The sequence below is a fragment of the Oncorhynchus mykiss genome, chromosome 26, assembly GCF_013265735.2.
Source record: "Oncorhynchus mykiss isolate Arlee chromosome 26, USDA_OmykA_1.1, whole genome shotgun sequence".
NCBI lineage: Eukaryota > Metazoa > Chordata > Actinopteri > Salmoniformes > Salmonidae > Oncorhynchus > Oncorhynchus mykiss.
This window is the reverse complement of record NC_048590.1, coordinates 47,808,052-47,831,915: the sequence shown is the minus strand read 5'-3', so window position 1 is coordinate 47,831,915 and position 23,864 is coordinate 47,808,052. Positions and strand designations below refer to the sequence as shown.

Below are 23,864 nucleotides of genomic sequence, written 5' to 3'. Positions count from 1 at the left end.
GTTACAGCTCAACTTGTGCGGCCTTACGCATTAAGTAATCTCCAATAACGCATTGAATATCTTCAATCGACCATTTCTCGACATCTAAAGAGTTTTAGTAATTGATATATAGCAAATTGACCCACACAACATATTGTCTGAATATATCAATCGACCAAGATGCTTAATTGATATTCTCTTTATTTCACATACATTGTAATGACCCTTTTACACTCAGCCATATATTCAGATACCACAACAGAAGCACTGATAACATATTAATAAGATCACATTTATTTCCATTTTCATGTACCAAACATGTGTGCATTGGCTCTGAATGGCAATGTGTGAGCTTGAATGGAAGACAGAAGAAACATCTCAACATTCCAACAATGGGCATAATATCCACAGGGAATATGGACTTCGGTGTACTCTAAATGTGTGACTCTCTTATCTTAAAATCAACATGTAATCATTGCGCGCAAAGTTTACCAAGTACATGTCCTACCCATTCCAGTGCGTGCCAGGGACGCACCAACATTTCTGTAAATACTGCTTTTCACTCCGTTGGCCTACTCTGCGCAATTGGTGCCTCGTGGGTAATGGCAACATTGGGAACTCAAGAACTCTGTCATTTATAGTTCCAAAATGCATGCGTAATTACAGCAAGTCGTTTCACAGAGTAAGTGAATTATGTCTGGTGGATGCACTGTGAATCTTCAGGTGCCATTCCGGGTAGACCCGGTATTGCGGGAAGATCCGGTCTGTCAATAAAGGACAGTCGACATTGTGTGGTGTCTAGAACATTCAATGGAATAACCCCTTGGTTGTCGTCGTGTGTTACACGTGTGTTGCACGTCCCCGTAAACGTACGTATTGTACAGGCTTTGGAGATGGCTGGTGAGGAAATTCTCCAAAACAAATCCTTCAGCATCTTTCTGAATTCACGTCGCATGAGACAATACAGAACTGGGTTCAAGCAGCTATTGGCATGCGCGAGGCACACAGTCACCGGGAATACATAGGTGTGGACCAAATAGTAGGATTTATCCCAATTGACAGCGTTAAATTTCACCAATACACCCCAGAATGTGATGGCGTGATTTGGCATCCAGCAAAGAAAGAAGGAGAGGACGACGATGGTGACAGATTTGGTCACCCTCGACCTCCTTTTGGGGTGGTTGTTGTTCATGCTCCTCAGACGGATAAACCGTAAGAGCATCAGATAGCAGACGGACACTATCAGCATGGGTATTACGAACGCTATGATGATTTTTTGGAGATGATAGAGCGCGAGCCAGTCATGTCCCTCAGGGAACCTGATGAGGCAGAGCTTCTCCCCCGCCACTACGGTCACTGAGGAGAAAATGGTAGTGGGTGCTGTGGCAATGGTTGCGGAGACCCACAGCACCGCGCACACCAATTTCACCGAACACGACCTCTGTCTCGACCGGTTCTTCAGAGCCGAGGCGACAGACCAGTATCTGGTCACACTCATAGCAGTCAGAAAGAACACGCTAGCGTACATGTTCATAACTGTTACGGAAAGGATGATTTTACACATGGCGTCTCCAAACGGCCAGCTGAAGTCCAGTGCGGTGTCCACTGCCCAGAACGGCAGAGTCAACACAAACTGGAAGTCCGTCACTGCCAAGTTGATGATGAAAAAGTTAATACTCGATTTCTTCCGGCCCTGTTTTAACCTCATTAGGAAAAAGACTAACAAGTTCCCAATTAACCCTACCGCGCACACAATGGAGTAAACAACGGAGATGATTATCCTTAGAATCGGAGTGCCGTCCGCGGTCACGTCAATATCCTCCAGACTGCCGAATTTGTCATCATCCATTAAAGTCCTGTTCAATGCCAAAATCCCGCTGTGGTTGAGTAGCTCGCCCATCCTCACAGATAGAATGCAACACCGGTGCTTCTACTAGCATCAGGTCGCTTCTCGATGGCCTATCACAGAATAGTCCTCGCGCTCCATACAGTTGAGTGCTTATTTTAGCTGTTCATTTTAAGTAATTGAAGCTTGTATGATAAAAGTTATCGTGTCTACAGTCCTTTATAACGCCGCAATCAATGTGAAACTTTGCATCTTGACTGGAGTCTTATACAGGTGCGTAGTCGTGCGTGTTCACAGCGCCTGCCCCTGCATCGCGTGGATTGGTCGTTTGAGACATGATGGACCTTTCTGTGATGGACCTTTCTGTGATGGACCTTTCTGTGATAGACCTTTGTGAATAAACTGCTGATAGGTCTCGACAAAAATATGAATTTTCAGATACCAAAATAAAATAAGTTACACTATATGTATAAAAGAACGTGGACACCCCTTCAAATGAGTGGATCCAGCTATTTCAGCCATACCCTTTGCTGACAGGTGTATAAAACTGAGCACACAGCCATGCAATCTCCATAGACAAACATTGGCAGTAGAATGGCCTTACTGAAGAGCTCAGTGAATTTCAATGTGGATGCCATCTTTCCAACAAGTCAGGTCGTCAAATTTGGAAATGTTTAGGAGCATTAACGGCTCAGCTGGGAAGTGGTAGGCCACACAAGCTCACAGAACAGCACCGCCGAATGCTGAAGCCCATAAAAATCGTCTGGCCTTGGTTGCAACACTCAACACCGAGTTCCAAACTGCCTCTGGAAGCAACATCAGCACAAGAACTGGAGCTTCATGAAATGGGTGTCCATGGCAGAGCAGCCACACACAAGCCTAAAGTCACCATGCACAATGCCAAGAGTCAGCTGGCAGTCGGACAGACTAATCTGGGTTTGGTGGATGCGAGGAGAATGCTACCTGTCCAAATACATAGTACCAACTGTAAAGTCTGGTGGAAGATGAATAATGGTCTGGGGCTGTTTTTCATGGTTCAGGCTAGGCCTCTTAGTTCCAGTGAAGGGAAAACTTAATGCTACAGAAAACAGTGACATTCTAGACAATTCTGTTCTTCCAACTTTGTGGCAACAGTTTGGGAAAGACCCTTTCCTGTTCCAGCATGGCAATTCCCCCATGCACAAAGCGAGGTCCATACAGAAATGGTTTGTTGATCGGTGTGGAAGAACTTGACTGGCCTGCACAGAGCCCTGACCTTAACCACATTGAACACCTTTGGTATGAATTGGAACGCTGACTATGAGGAATCTCTAATCGCCCAACATCAGTGCCCAACCTCACTTATGCTCTTGTGGCTGAATGGAAGCAAGTCCCTCCAGCAATGTTCCAACATCTAGTGGAAAGCCTTCCCAGAAGAGTGGAGGCTGTTATAGAAGCAAAGGGGGACCAACTCCATATCAATGCCCATGATTTTGGAATGAGATGTTTGATGAGCAGGTGTCCAAATAGAGTACTTGGTAGTTACAGTCCTTCGGAACACGACCCAGCCAAGCCGCACTGCTTCTTGACACCATGCCCGCTTGACCCGGAAGCCAGCCACAGCAATGTATCGGAGGAAACACCGTACACCTGGCGACGGTTTCAGCGTGCTTGCTCCCCGGCCCGCCACCGGAGTCGCGATGGGACAGGCTGCGTCGTCCATGGGGTCTCCCGGTCGCGGCGGGCTGCTGTTTTTATAGGGGAAAAAAGGTCCCTGACATTTAACAAAATATAATGAATTATGGGAGATTATTTACTTGACCATTCGCCAATACTTTATGGTTTGAATAGGACCAATATAGTGTGGCAAAACAATGAAACAGTTGTTCCTCCCTTGTGCACGAAATAATACCAAAACCTCCCCCTAGTCTAGCCTACTCATATCGGTTTCCTTATCGGCTTTAACATGGCAGACATTACATTTTACAAGTGTTTTTCCTTCTTCATTCTATGACATTTCCATATTTATTCTCGACATTTTGTGCCAAACTGACCGTCCTCTTCCGCTAGAGGGGGCAACATGATGGCTCAACCAGCAGTAGATCAGTGAAGGACGCTATGGGGAACGTGTCAATCTTGTTCCACGGAGGACCGTGTGTCTGCGGGTTTTTGCTCCTCCTTTGTACTCGATTAATTAAGGTCACTGATTAGTAAGGAACTCCCCTCACCTGGTTGTCTAGGTCTTAATTGAAAGGAAAAAACAAAAACCCAGCATAGGCCCTAGGTGGAATGAGTTTGACACATCATTTCCATAGGGGGATACACAGTATTCTGAGCTCCAAGATGAAAGTATAATTTTCACAAAGGAAACATAATGCAATTGATCGGTCGTGTTTATGATTTCCTTGGAGTTTGGGGCTCCTCACAGTGCATAATGCACACAGGTCCCGTTATACATTGGTGCTCTGCGCAGTAACCATGCGAACGAGATTATACAGTAGGCTAAAGTGTCGCTGTAGGCATATAATATACAAGCAATATTATTTAATATGGTGTTACAATCGTAATATTAGCCTTTATTGCGTGTCGGGATGACTATTTGACATCCGGTTAAATGTGTCAATTCGATTTTCCTCAACTATCCCACTTTATTTACAATTGCACACCATACGTATTTTTATTTTAACAGGCAATCCAAATAATGTAATGTAATAGTTTCCCCATCACCTACCATCCCCTGGGCTACTACTGAAAGGCATTCTATTCTCTCAAGTCCACCCACTAAACTGTATCGGAGAGGGAGGTTCTTCAGCAAAGTTTGGCTTGTTAGGGAAAGTTCCTAACTGTCAGGGCTGTCGAAGGGGCCTTGATGGAAGAAAGGAAGACATCGTCTTGTCAGCAAACAACACTTACAGTTTACAATTATTGGAACGCAAAAGACGCGTGTGAAAATCACTGAGGAAGGATACAACGTCGTACAGAAGTTAATTAAGTTTATATCGCCGGCGTCACGCTTTCTATGTCTAAAGTGCATTGTTCTAGCGGGATATAAGTGTTTCACTACAAAATTGAAAGTGTTTGAAATGACAGTCGGTACAGTGAGGATAAAGCATAATAACATATTGTCTTTCTTTACCTTCCAACAAGATGATTTACTTACACTGCGGACTTGCACAACCTTTCTCTCCAATTTACTTTCTGGTTGCAGCGGGGATCTTGGCGATGTTTAACAACAGTAAAACATTTGGATTTGAACAAGAGACGGGTAAGCCAGCCTCTTAAAATCAATGAATCATTCGTCTGACATATAACGTTACTTTTATTTTAAATAGTTTTATGCAATAGTTCAGCTATGCTGGCATTTTAAAATGTCAGTAACAAGGGGACCTCTGCAGACTATTGGCAACTGCTCAGCTCCACAGACTGAACTCACACACACATAGCCTAGCGATGTGACTGATATCCGCAGCCTCAACTCTCACACACATAGCCTAGCGATGTGACTGATATCCGCAGCCTCAACTCACACACACATAGCCTAGCGATGTGACTGATATCCGCACAGCCTCAACTCTCACACACATAGCCTAGCGATGTGACTGATCTCCGCAGCCTCAACTCACACACACATAGCCTAGCGATGTGACTGATATCCGCAGCCTCAACTCACACACACATAGCCTAGCGATGTGACTAATCTACGCACCCTTTACACACACAGACTAGTGATGTGACTGATCTACGCAGCCTCAACTCATGCAAACATAGCCTAGCGATGTAACTGATCTACGCAGCCTTTACACAAACAGCCTAGCGATGACTGATCTATGCAAGCAGTTCACTTGGGAAATATTGACACTTATAAAGGTTGTTTTTTCCCATTTTATGCATTGAATGAGGTGCCGAAATCCCATGAGCACATGACTCAAAACAGACGTGATGTTCCCAGGCTATACCTATTTCCAGCTTGTATGAGAACAGCTACAGTATTTCCGTTTTTTTCTCCCCCACCAGAGAGATGCATAATTGAGCCGCCTCTAACGCTTCAGGCCATGCTTAAAATTCTAGTAGCCTAGCTGTAGTTTGCTACCCTAAACTTTACTTGGGTCATGCCTGAATATGTCATATAAACACGCTCATGCTTACCTACTGTGTCTGTACCTCACAGTGATAGTCACATTCATTCCACTAGTCAATTTAAACTGCCCTGCAAACAACATGAGTGAATGGCATCAGGATTAAATAGTGTTCAGTTCTTTAAAGTATTGGCTCCCGTTAGTCCAATAACTCATGCTGTGTTAGGATCAGTGGAGGCTGCTGAGGGGAGGACGGCTCATAATAATGGCTGGGACGGAGCGAATGGAATGGCATCAAACCATGTATTTGATGTATTTCATAACATTCCACCTAATCCATTCTAGTCATTACCACAAGCCGTCCTCCAATATTAAGGTGCCACCAACCTCCTGTGTTTAGGATACTAGATACAGTAGTTAACCTAAAGTTGGCCTCTGAGCTGAAGTGTCTTGGTGTGAGAAAAAAGGGGGGTTGATTTAAAAAAAAGAATACCAGTACTACACTTACTTTTGAACAAATATTCCAGTTGCGCATCTCTCTCTTTCTCTCCCCTCTTCTCTCTCTCCTTCACCCCTTCTCTCTCTCCTTCACCCCTTCTCTCTCTCCTTCACCCCTTCTCTCTCTCCTTCACCCCTTCTCTCTCTCCTTCACCCATTCTCTCTCTCCTTCACCCCATCTCTCTCTTTCTCTCCCCTCTTCTCTCTCTCCTTCACCCTCTCCCCTTGGTCTCCCTGTGTTCTGTATCAGCCTTAGTGAACAAGGGAAAGGCCTTCCATAAGCAGTCTAGATACACCCTTGGGCTGTTTGACACTCTACCGTCCATACAAATCAACCTTAGCGGGTGCTCTGGGGAGCCAAGGCTAAGTGTAATCGGTTTGCGAGGCGATGGACTGACACGGGGGAGATAGCTTGGTACTGCAGCAGTGGCATTTGGGATGGCGCCTGATTCTACTGGTGGGCACTGTCCTCTATCAAAGGATTCAACAGTCTCAGGGTTGGCATAACACATTCCCTGTGAGAGCAACTCTTAACACCCCAAATCAAAGAAAAAAAAAAATCACTACCCTTCACTTCCTATATACCTCCACCGCATCTCACCCATTCAAATCAGCTCCCTGTTTACTCCTGTGAGACTGGTCTGACTTTTGAAGTGAAACCCGTTCTGAATTCCTCTTTGAATTTTAGGCAGAAATAAATATGGCTTACAGATCTTTCTGTTAGGTCTGTGTTTTATAGAAAGGGTTAGTGCTGTTTTTATTCTCCTCTCCTTTGTGATGAATACATTTGTCACTGTCATAGCTTTTCAGGTAAAGAGATGAGAAAGTCATGATAAACAGTATACATTCCTGAAGGTAGTAGTATAGAGATATACAGTTATTGCCATGGAGATTCAGACATGGAAAACCAGTGCTTTGACGAAGCCACTTTCACTATTCATTTAGCGTAATAGTTCATTTGGAGTTTTTCCACAAATCCTGGAAAATGTGCTTGCAGCAAACGTTTAGCCTAAGCACTATGTAACAACATGTACCTACACTGATACCACTGTGACTACCGATGTAACTACTACCATGTGAATACACAGAATACACTGTGACTGCCTATGTAACTACTACCATGTGAATACACTGTGACTACCGATGTAACTACTACCATGTGATTACACTGTGACTGCCTATGTAACTACTACCATGTGAATACACTGTGACTGCCTATGTAACTACTACCATGTGAATACACTGTGACTACCGATGTAACTACTACCATGTGATTACACTGTGACTGCCTATGTAACTACTACCATGTGAATACACTGTGACTACCGATGTAACTACTACCATGTGAATACACTGTGACTGCCTATGTAACTACTACCATGTGAATACACTGTGACTACCGATGTAACTACTACCATGTGAATACACTGTGACTACCGATGTAACTACTACCATGTGAATACACTGTGACTGCCTATGTAACTACTACCATGTGATTACACTGTGACTACCGATGTAACTACTACCATGTGAATACACTGTGACTACCGATGTAACTACTACCATGTGAATACACTGTGACTGCCTATGTAACTACTACCATGTGATTACACTGTGACTGCCTATGTAACTACTACCATGTGAATACACTGTGACTGCCTATGTAACTACTACCATGTGATTACACTGTGACTGCCTATGTAACTACTACCATGTGAATACACTGTGACTACCGATGTAACTACTACCATGTGAATACACTGTGACTACCGATGTAACTACTACCATGTGAATACACTGTGACTGCCTATGTAACTACTACCATGTGAATACACTGAAAACACTGTGACTGCCTATGTAACTACTACCATGTGAATACACTGTGACTGCTTATGTAACTACTACCATGTGAATACACTGTGACTGCCTATGTAACTACTACCATGTGATTACACTGTGACTACCGATGTAACTACTACCATGTGAATACACTGTGACTGCCTATGTATCTACTACCATGTGAATACACTGTGACTGCCTATGTAACTGCTAGCATACTGCTAGGGCACATCAAGCATACTACTAGGGCACATCAAGCATACTGCTAGGGCACCAGTAGCATACTACTAGGGCACCACTAGCATACTACTGGGGCACATCAAGCATACTACTAGGGCACATCTAGCATACTGCTATTGCACATCTAGCATACTACTAGGGCACCACTAGCATACTACTAGGGCACATCTAGCATACTACTAGGGCACATCTAGCATACTACTAGGGCACATCTAGCATACTACTAGGGCACATCTAGCATACTGCTATTGCACATCTAGCATACTACTAGGGCACCACTAGCATACTACTAGGGCACATCTAGCATACTACTAGGGCACATCTAGCATACTACTAGGGCACATCAAGCATACTACTAAGGCACATCTAGCATACTGCTATTGCACATCTAGCATACTACTAGGGCACTACTAGCATACTACTAGGGCACATCTAGCATACTACTAGGGCACATCTAGCATACTGCTATTGCACATCTAGCATACTACTAGGGCACATCTAGCATACTACTAGGGCACATCTAGCATACTACTAGGGCACCACTAGCATACTACTAGGGCACCACTAGCATACTACTAGGGCACATCTAGCATACTACTAGGGCACCACTAGCATACTACTAGGGCACATCTAGCATACTACTAGGGCACCACTAGCATACTACTAGGGCACATCTAGCATACTACTAGGGCACATCTAGCATACTACTAGGGCACCACTAGCATACTACTAGGGCACATCTAGCATACTACTAGGGCACATCTAGCATACTACTAGGGCACCACTAGCATACTACTAGGGCACCACTAGCATACTACTAGGGCACATCTAGCATACTACTAGGGCACCACTAGCATACTACTAGGGCACCACTAGCATACTACTAGGGCACCACTAGCATACTACTAGGGCACATCTAGCATACTACTAGGGCACCACTAGCATACTACTAGGGCACATCTAGCATACTACTAGGGCACCACTAGCATACTACTAGGGCACCACTAGCATACTACTAGGGCACATCTAGCATACTACTAGGGCACATCTAGCATATGATTAAAGTGCTGTGAGGTGCATGCTGCTATTCAAATTCATACCGTTCTTTGAACGGTGCTTGTGAGCGCGCGTACGTTTCTGTCTGTGTGTAAGTGAGGGCCTTAAGCCTCATCCGCTCATTGAAGGTGGCACAGCGGGCCAGCACGCCGCCGATCACCGTGATGATGCCCCCCTGCCAGGACCCGGGTGTAGGCAGACGTAGCGTAGGAGAGTACAGCAGACTGATCGACACTCCAGTCAGCTTCTATAATAACCCGAAGCCCTAGTTAGTTAGCGCCCGTTGTGAGACCTCATCCACGACTCCACATGACTATTGCCTGCCATTGGTGGATACTGGGTCACATGCTCATCCTCAAATAAAAAAGACAGACATAATGTAGTCATATTCAAGCCCTGTTTAAATGATGGATAGTGTATGTGTGCCTTGTGCAGATGGAACTGTTTACAGCTTGCCAAGTTTGTTTACAACCTCACAGTCAATTAGTAGACAGCATGTTTTTATTTTCTCTCCCAACCAGAGAGCTTTCTACAGGGGCTTCCGCAGTACGAGGTCGTTCACCCCTACCGAGTGGACGCCAAAGGTCACTTCCTGTCCAACTTTGTGTCCTACCGCGTCAGCCGGGTACAGCGGAGGGAAACCCAGGGGGAACCAGGAAACCCTACACGGGTGTTCTACCAGTTGCAGCATGGTGGCCACAATCTGCACTTCAACCTCACCCTCAACCCACACCTGCTGGCTCCTGGCTTCCTGACTGAGCGAAGGTACGGTGGCATGGAGGGCGCCAAAATACGCAGCCATGGCCCTTCGCTGTGCCACTTTATCGGGGACGTGTGGGACCAGGCAACCATGAAGGGGAGGGCGGCTATAAGCACTTGTGACGGCCTGGTGAGTGCGAGAGAGGGAGATAGACCGTCACTGCTAACCTACTGAGACCGTCACTGCTAACCTACTGAGACCGTCACTGCTAACCTACTGAGACCGTCACTGCTAACCTACTGAGACCGTCACTGCTAACCTACTGAGACCGTCACTGCTAACCTACTGAGACCGTCACTGCTAACCTACTGAGACCGTCACTGCTAACCTACTGAGACCGTCACTGCTAACCTACTGAGACCGTCACTGCTAACCTACTGAGACCGTCACTGCTGACCTACTGAGACCGTCACTGCTGACCTACTGAGACCGTCACTGCTGACCTACGGAGACCGTCACTGCTGACCTACTGAGACCATCACTGCTGACCTACTGAGACCGTCACTGCTGACCTACTGAGACCGTCACTGCTGACCTACGGAGACCGTCACTGCTGACCTACTGAGACCGTCACTGCTGACCTACTGAGAACGTCACTGCTGACCTACGGAGACCGTCACAGCTAACCTACGGAAACCGTCACTGCTAACCTACTGAGACCGTCATTGCTAACCTACTGAGATATCTGTTTTTACTTTCACATCCTAAAGGGTCATGCAAAACGTTTAACTTCTAGAACTTCTCTGTTCCTAGGGTAACAAGTCAAAGTAGAAATACAATTGATCAAAAACATAATGTTGATCGATGCCAATGACTGGTCCTAGCCCGTTTTTGTTTTCCGCTTTGGTTCTGTGCATGAGACTGGATAAAAGTGTTTGCTAAATTGCATATATTATTATCATTATACAAAACCAAAGAAGATGTATTACATTTTTAGGTGAAATTGTAAATGACGATTCATTAGAGGTGTATTTAATTCCTCTAGCTCTGATAAAAATATGCTAATGCTTTGCAATAAGCAGTAAGTACTACTGTATAATGTTGTATGCCACACTGGCTTCAACTTAGTTTCAATATTTAAACACACGTCTGAACAGATGATGTTTATTAAGTATTATTTTTTATAGTTGTCTCTGAATTCATTACGTGCTGTTGGCCTCATTCCTGCTCTGTTAGTGTAGTTATATTATTAGATTGCACCATCCATGGAAAACCAGTGACTGGTTGGTGAAGGGACCTGTGAGCTGTGCTTGAGAGGATGCGTTTGATACATCACAAGTGTTAGAGCGCCTTTCATCTAAAATCAGGCTGGATGTCATCGATGACATGTGGGTGTGAAAAACATCATCATGCTTCCATGAACAGAACAAGCGATGGAGCCTGTGTTGTGATTACGCATGATCAATTTACCTCTCATTGTCTTACCTATCCACTAGTGTAGGTCACTCAAACTGAATCATAAAGCATGTGTTCACTGTCACATCTGTGACCGCTGTCCACATACCACCTCTCCTTTGTGACCACTGTCCACATACCACCTTTCCTCTGTGACCGCTGTCCACATACCACCTCTCCTCTGTGACTGCTGTCCACATACCACCTCTCCTCTGTGACCGCTGTCCACATTCTACCTCTCCTCTTTGTTCACTGTCACATCCCATCTATCCTCCGTGATTGCTGTCCACGTCCCATCTCTACTTTGTGACTGCTGTCCATGTCCCATCTCTCGTCTGTGACTGCTGTCCACGTCCCATCTCTCGTCTGTGACTGCTGTCCACGTCCCATCTCTCCTCTGTGATTGCTGTCCACGTCCCATCTCTCCTCTGTGATTGCTGTCCACGTCCCATCTCTCCTCTGTGATTGCTGTCCACGTCCCATTTCTCCTCTGTGACTGCTGTCCACATCCCATCTCTCCTCTGTGACTGCTGTCCACGTCCCATCTCTCCTCTGTGACTGCTGTCCACGTCCCATCTCTCCTCTGTGACTGCTGTCCACGTCCCATCTCTCCGTTGTGACTGCTGTCCACGTCCCATTTCTCCTCTGTGACGATGGGACGTGGTCTAGCCATCTGTTGTTGTCTTAGTTCACAGAAGGAAAAAGTCTTAATTTTCCAACTGATCTTGCTGTTTCACAATGCCAGAGTCACATTAAACGCTTTAGGACATTTCTGATGAAACTGCAGTAGGAAACCACGAGCCCTATCCAACAATATCATACTGTTCATTATTACTGTATTCCTTTCTCCATACAAGCCCTATCCAACAACATCATACTGTTCATTATTACTGTATTCCTTTCTCCCTACAAGCCCTATCCAACAACATCATACTGTTCATTATTACTGTATTCCTTTCTCCCTACAAGCCATATCCAACAACATCATACTGTTCATTATTACTGTATTCCTTTCTCCCTACAAGCCCTATCCAACAACATCATACTGTTCCATTATTACTGTATTCCTTTCTCCCTACAAACCCTATCCAACAACATCATACTGTTCATTATTACTGTATTCCTTTCTCTCTACAAACCCTATCCAACAACATCATACTGTTCATTATTACTGTATTCCTTTCTAGTAATATATCTCTCAATTTCTGCCTTTTTTCCATTTGTTCTAGAAATTCAAACATTTGCATGCAAACCTAAATATTTGTGATACTTCTAAGTTTAAGTGACTGTAAATGCTTGTTTTCCCCACAATAAGGGACTTTTGGCCAATGGGGAAACTTTCTCAGAGTATCCTCTTAAATGTCCATGTTCTTGACCAGTCAACTTCTAGTTGAATCCAAGGTGTATATACTGTATAGTGAATCTGTCCTTTTAAACTCTTTCAACCTGGAGGAGGGGAACTTACTGGACTGGAAATGTTGTTTCTTTAAAATGATAGCAATTGGATATATCATTTGGCACAATGCCACATCTCGCTCTAAGTTCCACAGCTACGGCTGAGCCAGAAGCCCAGAGGCCAGACTGCTGGGTTGAAGACTGTCATAAGTCTAAATCATTGTTGCGGAGCATTCGCGATTTAGCCATTATAGTTATGACTCAATTTCAGTTGGTGCGTTTTCTCTCATATGTCCTTGTTTTGCTCCCAAAGGGAAGGGAAAATAATCACATGATAAATCCCAAGATAACTTGCGTTTATGTAATACTGTAACCTAATGGCACATTTTCATGAAGCTGATTGAATTTATTTCTCTCTGAAGCAATTTTGACCCATCTCTCACCCAGTAGAATGTGCTAACTGTGTTCTTCCCATATCAAAGCAGTTGTGATCCCTTGTTCTCCCAGTAGAATGTGCTAACTGTGTTCTTCCCATATCAAACCAGTTGTGATCCCTTGTTCTCCCAGTAGAATGTGCTAACTGTGTTCTTCCCATATCAAAGCAGTTGTGATCCCTTGTTCTCCCAGTAGAATGTGCTAACTGTGTTCTTCCCATATCAAAGCAGTTGTGATCCCTTGTTCTCCCAGTAGAATGTGCTAACTGTGTTCTTCCCATATCAAAGCAGTTGTGATCCCTTGTTCTCCCAGTAGAATGTGCTGTGTTCTTCCCATATCAAAGCAGTTGTGATCCCTTGTTCTCCCAGTAGAATGTGCTAACTGTGTTCTTCCCATATCAAAGCAGTTGTGATCCCTTGTTCTCCCAGTAGAATGTGCTGTGTTCTTCCCATATCAAAGCAGTTGTGATCCCTTGTTCTCCCAGTAGAATGTGCTGTGTTCTTCCCATATCAAAGCAGTTGTTCTCCCAGTAGAATGTGCTAACTCTATTCTTCCCATATCAAAGCAGCTGTTCTCCCAGTAGAATGTGCTGTGTTCTTCCCATATCAAAGCAGTTGTGATCCCTTGTTCTCCCAGTAGAATGTGCTAACTCTATTCTTCCCATATCAAAGCAGCTGTTCTCCCAGTAGAATGTGCTAACTCTATTCTTCCCATATCAAAGCAGCTGTTCTCCCAGTAGAATGTGCTAACTCTATTCTTCCCATATCAAAGCAGCTGTTCTCCCAGTAGAATGTGCTAACTCTATTCTTCCCATATCAAAGCAGCTGTTCTCCCAGTAGAATGTGCTAACTCTATTCTTCCCATATCAAAGCAGCTGTTCTCCCAGTAGAATGTGCTAACTCTATTCTTCCCATATCAAAGCAGCTGTTCTCCCAGTAGAATGTGCTAACTCTATTCTTCCCATATCAAAGCAGCTGTTCTCCCAGTAGAATGTGCTAACTCTATTCTTCCCATATCAAAGCAGCTGTTCTCCCAGTAGAATGTGCTAACTCTATTCTTCCCATATCAAAGCAGCTGTTCTCCCAGTAGAATGTGCTGTGTTCTTCCCATATCAAAGCAGTTGTTCTCCCAGTAGAATGTGCTAACTCTATTCTTCCCATATCAAAGCAGCTGTTCTCCCAGTAGAATGTGCTGTGTTCTTCCCATATCAAAGCAGTTGTTCTCCCAGTAGAATGTGCTAACTCTATTCTTCCCATATCAAAGCAGCTGTTCTCCCAGTAGAATGTGCTAACTCTATTCTTCCCATATCAAAGCAGTTGTTCTCCCAGTAGAATGTGCTAACTCTATTCTTCCCATATCAAAGCAGCTGTTCTCCCAGTAGAATGTGCTAACTCTATTCTTCCCATATCAAAGCAGTTGTTCTCCCAGTAGAATGTGCTAACTCTATTCTTCCCATATCAAAGCAGCTGTTCTCCCAGTAGAATGTGCTAACTCTATTCTTCCCATATCAAAGCAGCTGTTCTCCCAGTAGAATGTGCTAACTCTATTCTTCCCATATCAAAGCAGTTGTTCTCCCAGTAGAATGTGCTAACTCTATTCTTCCCATATCAAAGCAGCTGTTCTCCCAGTAGAATGTGCTAACTCTATTCTTCCCATATCAAAGCAGCTGTTCTCCCAGTAGAATGTGCTAACTCTATTCTTCCCATATCAAAGCAGTTGTTCTCCCAGTAGAATGTGCTAACTCTATTCTTCCCATATCAAAGCAGTTGTTCTCCCAGTAGAATGTGCTAACTCTATTCTTCCCATATCAAAGCAGCTGTTCTCCCAGTAGAATGTGCTAACTCTATTCTTCCCATATCAAAGCAGCTGTTCTCCCAGTAGAATGTGCTAACTCTATTCTTCCCATATCAAAGCAGCTGTTCTCCCAGTAGAATGTGCTAACTCTATTCTTCCCATATCAAAGCAGTTGTTCTCCCAGTAGAATGTGCTGTGTTCTTCCCATATCAAAGCAGCTGTTCTCCCAGTAGAATGTGCTAACTCTATTCTTCCCATATCAAAGCAGTTGTTCTCCCAGTAGAATGTGCTGTGTTCTTCCCATATCAAAGCAGCTGTTCTCCCAGTAGAATGTGCTAACTCTATTCTTCCCATATCAAAGCAGTTGTTCTCCCAGTAGAATGTGCTAACTCTATTCTTCCCATATCAAAGCAGCTGTTCTCCCAGTAGAATGTGCTAACTCTATTCTTCCCATATCAAAGCAGCTGTTCTCCCAGTAGAATGTGCTAACTCTATTCTTCCCATATCAAAGCAGTTGTTCTCCCAGTAGAATGTGCTGTGTTCTTCCCATATCAAAGCAGTTGTTCTCCCAGTAGAATGTGCTAACTCTATTCTTCCCATATCAAAGCAGTTGTTCTCCCAGTAGAATGTGCTAACTCTATTCTTCCCATATCAAAGCAGTTGTTCTCCCAGTAGAATGTGCTAACTCTATTCTTCCCATATCAAAGCAGCTGTTCTCCCAGTAGAATGTGCTAACTCTATTCTTCCCATATCAAAGCAGTTGTTCTCCCAGTAGAATGTGCTAACTCTATTCTTCCCATATCAAAGCAGTTGTTCTCCCAGTAGAATGTGCTGTGTTCTTCCCATATCAAAGCAGTTGTTCTCCCAGTAGAATGTGCTAACTCTATTCTTCCCATATCAAAGCAGTTGTTCTCCCAGTAGAATGTGCTAACTCTATTCTTCCCATATCAAAGCAGTTGTTCTCCCAGTAGAATGTGCTAACTCTATTCTTCCCATATCAAAGCAGCTGTTCTCCCAGTAGAATGTGCTAACTCTATTCTTCCCATATCAAAGCAGTTGTTCTCCCAGTAGAATGTGCTAACTCTATTCTTCCCATATCAAAGCAGTTGTTCTCCCAGTAGAATGTGCTAACTCTATTCTTCCCATATCAAAGCAGCTGTTCTCCCAGTAGAATGTGCTAACTCTATTCTTCCCATATCAAAGCAGCTGTTCTCCCAGTAGAATGTGCTAACTCTATTCTTCCCATATCAAAGCAGCTGTTCTCCCAGTAGAATGTGCTAACTCTATTCTTCCCATATCAAAGCAGTTGTTCTCCCAGTAGAATGTGCTAACTCTATTCTTCCCATATCAAAGCAGTTGTTCTCCCAGTAGAATGTGCTGTGTTCTTCCCATATCAAAGCAGTTGTTCTCCCAGTAGAATGTGCTAACTCTATTCTTCCCATATCAAAGCAGTTGTTCTCCCAGTAGAATGTGCTAACTCTATTCTTCCCATATCAAAGCAGTTGTTCTCCCAGTAGAATGTGCTAACTCTATTCTTCCCATATCAAAGCAGTTGTTCTCCCAGTAGAATGTGCTAACTCTATTCTTCCCATATCAAAGCAGTTGTTCTCCCAGTAGAATGTGCTAACTCTATTCTTCCCATATCAAAGCAGTTGTTCTCCCAGTAGAATGTGCTAACTCTATTCTTCCCATATCAAAGCAGTTGTTCTCCCAGTAGAATGTGCTAACTCTATTCTTCCCATATCAAAGCAGCTGTTCTCCCAGTAGAATGTGCTAACTCTATTCTTCCCATATCAAAGCAGTTGTTCTCCCAGTAGAATGTGCTAACTCTATTCTTCCCATATCAAAGCAGCTGTTCTCCCAGTAGAATGTGCTAACTCTATTCTTCCCATATCAAAGCAGTTGTTCTCCCAGTAGAATGTGCTAACTCTATTCTTCCCATATCAAAGCAGTTGTTCTCCCAGTAGAATGTGCTAACTCTATTCTTCCCATATCAAACCAGTTGTTCTCCCAGTAGAATGTGCTAACTCTATTCTTCCCATATCAAAGCAGTTGTTCTCCCAGTAGAATGTGCTAACTCTATTCTTCCCATATCAAAGCAGTTGTTCTCCCAGTAGAATGTGCTAACTCTATTCTTCCCATATCAAAGCAGTTGTTCTCCCAGTAGAATGTGTTTTACTGTTTTATTCCCCTCTTTCTACCCAAACAATGTGCTTGCTTACGACTGTATTTGTTTGTATGAATAAAGCATTTCTGGCCAACTTTCTCCCTGTACAATAGGATCACTATATTTCTCATATACTGTATAATACATTTTGACCTCACTTTCACCCCATAGAATGTCCTTGCTTAGGACCATTTAAATAAATCAAATAATCATAATGCAATTCTGATGCCCTTTCTCCCTGTACAATATGATCACTATGTTTTTCTCATAACAAAAGCAACACTGACCTACCTCCCTCTGTAGACTGGGCTGTTCAAGCTGTCCCAGGAGGAGTTCTTTATCCGGCCATTGGAGCGGTCTAGTGATGAGTTGACGGCACCACAAGTCCACATTATCTACAAGCGCCACACCTCCCCCACCCAAAGCCAGTTGGTACAGCCCATCTCTGGAGACCATACCACCAACGGTACCTGTGGGGTCAAAGGTGAAGCCTCCCGTCTTGACCTGGCATCACACACTCCATTATAGAGGCCTTAGAGGATGTGACTGTTCCAATACTTTAAAGATGCACCTTTCCTTCCCTTCCTTGAACTAATCACCAATCTCACCAGGTCGGATTGGACAAAACAAAGATCCCACTTCTGACAACAACTGATTTTACATGTCAGATCCAACCAGACCCATCCAGATGGTGCCAGATCAGTCATGCTTTAGGGAAGGGAGGATGCATTTTCTAAGTATTCAAACAGGGCCGATGCACTGAGCGATCCCTATCCCAACCTGGATCTATCACACAAACACATACACATACACTGTACACACACACACTGAATTCCACTCTCTAGAGGTGGAGGAAGACGGCCTAGGAACAGTTGGGCTGGCAATGGGGCCTGTTTGAAATACCAGGAGCCTTAATTAAGCCCTGAAACACATTGCCGGATGAAATATCCGAGAGGCAGTATTATGCAAGAGAGATATGTAAATATGCCATTAGGAATTCATTGCAGGCCCCGGGACTTGAACTATTTTGAAAATAACTCTTTGGAACTCACTTGAACGTGCACTTCACTGGAGTCTTGGTTGACTTCACCCACAGGGAATAGGTCAAGAGAATTGTTGGAATATCCTGCAGATGGCTGGGGATGCTAGAGAGAACCAGGAAAGATCATCTGGCTTACCAGGCATTTTAGGGGGGAAATAAAACCTCTTCCACCAGACTGTAAACTTCTGTCTCAAGCATGCATCAAATCCCCACTTCCTCTCTCACAGGGTTAAGCGTGCGTAACGCTCACTTGAATTCCCTCAAGACATTTAGAAAAGACTGAATTGTCTCTGTTGTATGTTTCTTTATAGAGTACATGTTATGTTCAGCACAATGCATCAGTGTGTACTGTATAGGGTTCTAACGCTGTTGCCACTTAGCTGACTCTTCATTCATATGATGTACAGTTTTGGATAAATTCACTATTGTCTATAGTTGGAGTAACTGACCTGATCAAACACATAACACGTTTTACATAAACATCCCTTACTAATATATGGTCGAAGTTCAAACCAATCAAGGATAACACAAAACATGTCTGACTTATTCCATGCTATTTTTAAACACAATACTAAAGCTACAACTCTACAACCACAATATTTGTCATGGCTCCGCACTCAGATCCCGCTGCGGCGTTGGAGCGTGTGGAGAGGCAACGGGAGCGCTGGGAGAGACGCCAGCGGAGGAAGAGGAGGATACGCCAGCGTTCCATCAGCAGGGAGAAGTGGGTGGAAACGCTGGTGGTGGCCGATTCCAAGATGGTGGAGTACCACGGCACCAAGGGCGTGGAGAGCTACGTACTGGCTGTCATGAACATCGTAAGTGTCTGCTAGCCGTCTGTACTGACTGTCATGAACATTGTAAGTGTCTGCTAGCCGTCTGTACTGGCTGTCATGAACATCGTTAGTGTCTGCTAGCCGTCTGTACTGACTGTCATGAACATCGTAATTGTCTGCTAGCCGTCTGTACTGGCTGTCGTGAACATCGTAAGTGTCTGCTAGCCGTCTGTACTGACTGTCGTGAACATCGTATGTGTCTGCTAGCCGTCTGTACTGACTGTCATGAACATCGTAAGTGTCTGCTAGCCGTCTGTACTGGCTGTCATGAACATCGTGTCTGCTAGCCCTCTCTGTCTCACTGGGTTTTCGTTTGGTAGGGTGTCAGCAACACCAAAGTTGTGGGTTTGATTCCCACTATTACCAAATATGGGCTAGTGTGCTGGGTGTCAGCTGGAAGTAGCCTTTGGTCGGCTGAAATGCCCTTTCTTTTATTTCCAGTGCAAACTTCTTGACCCTACTCTAAATCCATCCCAGTAACTTGCTTATAGTTCTAGGGAACTAAGTTTCAAATAACTTGATTTACACATTAGCTTCTTTGCTTAGGTAGGCTGCAGCCTTGACAGTAATTCTGTTGTCACTGTATGTAGGCGATGTTATGTAACATCCATGTCAACAACATCATCCAAAACATCCCATCTTGGCTGGGTCAATACCTATGCTTCCATGTGTTTCACCCTCATCTCTGTTCTGTTAGTATTGTGACATGTTTTGATTTATCGCTCCTTCCCCATGTCCTGTAGCCCTCATCCCTCTCTTATCATTCCTTCCCCATGTCCTGTAGCACTCATCCATCTCTTTTATCACTCCTTCCCCATGTCCTGTAGCCCTCATCCCTCTCATATCGTTCCTTCCCCATGTCCTGTAGCCCTCATCCATCTCTTTTATCACTCCTTCCCCATGTCCTGTAGCCCTCATCCATCTCTTTTATCACTCCTTCCCCATGTCCTGTAGCCCTCATCCCTCTCTTATCGCTCCTTCCCCATGTCCTGTAGGCCTCATCCATCTCTTTTATCACTCCTTCCCCATGTCCTGTAGCCCTCATCCATCTCTTGTATCACTCCTTCCCCATGTCCTGTAGCCCTCATCCATCTCTTTTTTCACTCCTTCACCATGTCCTGTAGCCCTCATCCATCTCTTTTATTGCTCCTTCCCCATGTCCTGTAGCCCTCATCCATCTCTTTTATCGCTCCTTCCCCATGTCCTGTAGCCCTCATCCCTCTCTTTTATCGCTCCTTCCCCATGTCCTGTAGCCCTCATCCATCTCTTTTATCACTCCTTCCCCATGTCCTGTAGCCCTCATCCATCTCTTTTATCACTCCTTCCCCATGTCCTGTAGCCCTCATCCCTCTCTTATCGCTCCTTCCCCATGTCCTGTAGGCCTCATCCATCTCTTTTATCACTCCTTCCCCATGTCCTGTAGCCCTCATCCATCTCTTGTATCACTCCTTCCCCATGTCCTGTAGCCCTCATCCATCTCTTTTTTCACTCCTTCACCATGTCCTGTAGCCCTCATCCATCTCTTTTATTGCTCCTTCCCCATGTCCTGTAGCCCTCATCCCTCTCTTTTATCGCTCCTTCCCCATGTCCTGTAGCCCTCATCCATCTCTTTTATCACTCCTTCCCCATGTCCTGTAGCCCTCATCCATCTCTTTTATCACTCCTTCCCCATGTCCTGTAGCCCTCATCCCTCTCTTATCGCTCCTTCCCCATGTCCTGTAGCCCTCATCCCTCTCATCACTCCTTCCCCATGTCCTGTAGCCCTCATCCATCTCTTTTATCACTCCTTCCCCATGTCCTGTAGCCCTCATCCCTCTCTTATCGCTCCTTCCCCATGTCCTGTAGCCCTCATCCCTCTCATCACTCCTTCCCCATGTCCTGTAGCCCTCATCCATCTCTTTTATCACTCCTTCCCCATGTCCTGTAGCCCTCATCCCTCTCTTTTATCACTCCTTCCCCATGTCCTGTAGCCCTCATCCCTCTTTTTTATATATATTTTTTTCATTTTCCAAATGACTACAACTTCCTGTGCACTGACCCTTGTGTTTTTAGCACTTCCTGGACGGAGGCCAGACCAAGTCATCTGACCTCGTCCTCGCTCTATTGCCATGGAGCGCATTAGGAAACTTTTTTCCAAAACACAGTAACTGTTGGGTCCGGCTGCAGCTGTCAAGGAGGGCTAGCACAGGACGGTGTATCAGGAAAGGGGATGTCAATAACAGAGAGCTCCCCTGGCTTCACCGGATCAAGTGGACAATAAGAAGAAGAGGAAACACACATTATCCTCCACATCCTCTCAGGTGTCTTGTTTTCAGCCCAGCAAACCTCTGCTTTCAACTCCACAGCCTCCTGTTATTGTGTCAAGGGAGACTGTAGTGATCATACAGTGAGTGAAGCGCACTTCCACGGTAACGGAATTACACTGAGACTCCGATTTTTCACTTTTAAAATATATATCAAACAAAAAGTATTTGATTTTCAAAGTAAAAAAAACAACTCTTATGCTGCTTTTAACAATTTCCACTGAACATTTGACAAAAACACATTGCCAATCCTTGTGCTTCGAGTTCTATGGTTTGTTAAACTTTGAAATCAATCGTTTTTGTTTAGTATACAGTCGTGGCCAAAACTTTTGATAATGACACAAATATTAATTTTTAACAAAGTCTGCTGCCTCAGTTTGTATGATGGCAATTTGCATATACTCCAGAATGTTATGAAAAGTGATTAGATAAATTGCAATTAATTGCAAAGTCCCTCTTTGCCATGCAAATGAACTGAATCCCCCAAAAACATTTCCACTGCATTTCAGCCCTGCCACAAAAAGACCAGCTGACATCATGTCAGTGATTCTCTCGTTAACACAGGTGTGAGTGTTGACGAGGACATGGCTGGATATCACTTTGTCATGCTGATTGAGTTCGAATAACAGACTGGAAGCTTCAAAAGGAGGGTGGTGCTTGGAATCATTGTTCTTCCTCTGTCAGCCAATGGTTGCCTGCAAGGAAACACGTGCCGTCATCATTGCTTTGCACAAAAAGGGCTTCACAGGCAAAGATATTGCTGCCAGTAAGATTGCACCTAAATCAACCATTTATCGGATCATCAAGAACTTCAAGGAGAGCGGTTCAAATGTTGTGAAGAAGGCTTCAGGGCGCCCAAGAAAATCCAACTAGCACAAGGACCGTCTCCTAAAGTTGATTCAACTGTGGGATCGGGGCACCACCAGTACAGAGCTTGCTCAAGAATGACAGCAGGCAGGTGTGAGTGCATCTGCACGCACAGTGAGGGGAAGACTTTTGGAGGATGGCCTGGTGTCAAGAAGGGCAGCAAAGAAGCTACTTCTCTCCAGGAAAAACATCAGGGACAGACTGATATTCTGCAAAAGGTACAGGGATTGGACTGCTGAGGACTGGGGTAAAGTCATCTTCTCTGATGAATCCCCTTTCCGATTGTTTGGGGCATCTGGAAAAAAGCTTGTCCGGAGAAGAAGAGGTGAGCACTACCATCAGTCCTGTGTCATGCCAACAGTAAAGCATCATGGGACCATTCATGTGTGGGGTTGCTTCTCAGCCAAGGGAGTGAGCTCACTTACAATTTTTCCTAAGAACACAGCCATGAATAAAGAATGGTACCAACACATCCTCCGGGAGCAACTTCTCCCAAACATCCAGGAACAGTTTGGTGATGAACAATGCCTTTTCCAGCATGATGGAGCCTACTGTCCTGTAGCTTTTCACTCCAACCCTAATCTACTGCACCTGATTCTAATAATTACCTGGTTGATTAGCTGAATCCGGTTAGTTACAGCTGCGGTTGAAGTGAAAACCTACTGGAGGGTAACTCTCCAGGAACAGGGTTGGAGTGAAAACCTACAGGAGGGTAGCTCTCCAGGAACAGGGTTGGAGTGAAAACCTACAGGAGGGTAGCTCTCCAGGAACAGGGTTGGAGTGAAAACCTACTGGAGGGTAGCTCTCCAGGAACAGGGTTGGAGTGAAAACCTACAGGAGGGTAGCTCTCCAGGAACAGGGTTGGAGTGAAAAACCTACTGGAGGGTAACTCTCCAGGAACAGGGTTGGAGTGAAAACCTACAGGAGGGTAACTCTCCAGGAACAGGGTTGGAGTGAAAACCTACAGGAGGGTAGCTCTCCAGGAACAGGGTTGGAGTGAAAACCTACTGGAGGGTAGCTCTCCAGGAATAGGGTTGGCTAGCCCTGCTTTATGTTTATATCTTTACAATGTGTTTACGCTTGTTCAAGGTTCATCAGTTCCTATGCTGCAGTGTGAGACTTCACACCACCTTATTGGATAGGTCTAGCTTTGACAGCTACAAGTGGTTGTCGACCAACAGCTTCAAAATTATCCACACAATTCATTAGATGGATTACTTTAAGACAAGCCGTCCTTAACGCGTCTATTTTGAACGTCTGCTTCTTTCCGTCAGATAGGTCCGCTATTTTATCACACTCCAAGTCAGAACAGGAAAGGTGTCAGCATTGGGTCCTTGACTTCTAAACACAACGAGGA

At 44.6% G+C, this 23,864-nt stretch overlaps 2 protein-coding genes across 3 annotated transcripts in view; one reads left to right on the top strand and one right to left on the bottom strand.

Annotated features, from left to right (window-relative positions):
• Nucleotides 1-2,676, bottom strand: LOC110526755 (relaxin-3 receptor 1-like). The gene has a single exon (XM_036964401.1). The coding sequence runs from the start codon at nt 1,877-1,879 to the stop codon at nt 671-673; it is 1,209 nt and encodes a 402-aa protein (XP_036820296.1). The 5' UTR covers nt 1,880-2,676; the 3' UTR covers nt 1-670.
• Nucleotides 2,677-4,571: 1,895 nt separating this feature from the next.
• The window catches only part of LOC110515416 (A disintegrin and metalloproteinase with thrombospondin motifs 7), a 177,938-nt gene continuing 158,645 nt past the window's right edge, over nt 4,572-23,864 (top strand). The window contains exons 1-4 of one of the 2 annotated variants that reach the window (XM_036964209.1): nt 4,572-5,069; nt 10,035-10,402; nt 17,763-17,943; nt 19,123-19,319. In XM_036964209.1, coding sequence (XP_036820104.1) covers nt 4,952-5,069; nt 10,035-10,402; nt 17,763-17,943; nt 19,123-19,319 — 864 coding nt within the window. In that variant the 5' untranslated portion in view covers nt 4,572-4,951. Of the gene's footprint in view, nt 5,070-10,034; nt 10,403-17,762; nt 17,944-19,122; nt 19,320-19,470; nt 19,614-23,864 lie in introns of those variants that run through there. The other variant, XM_036964210.1, reaches the window with a different exon arrangement.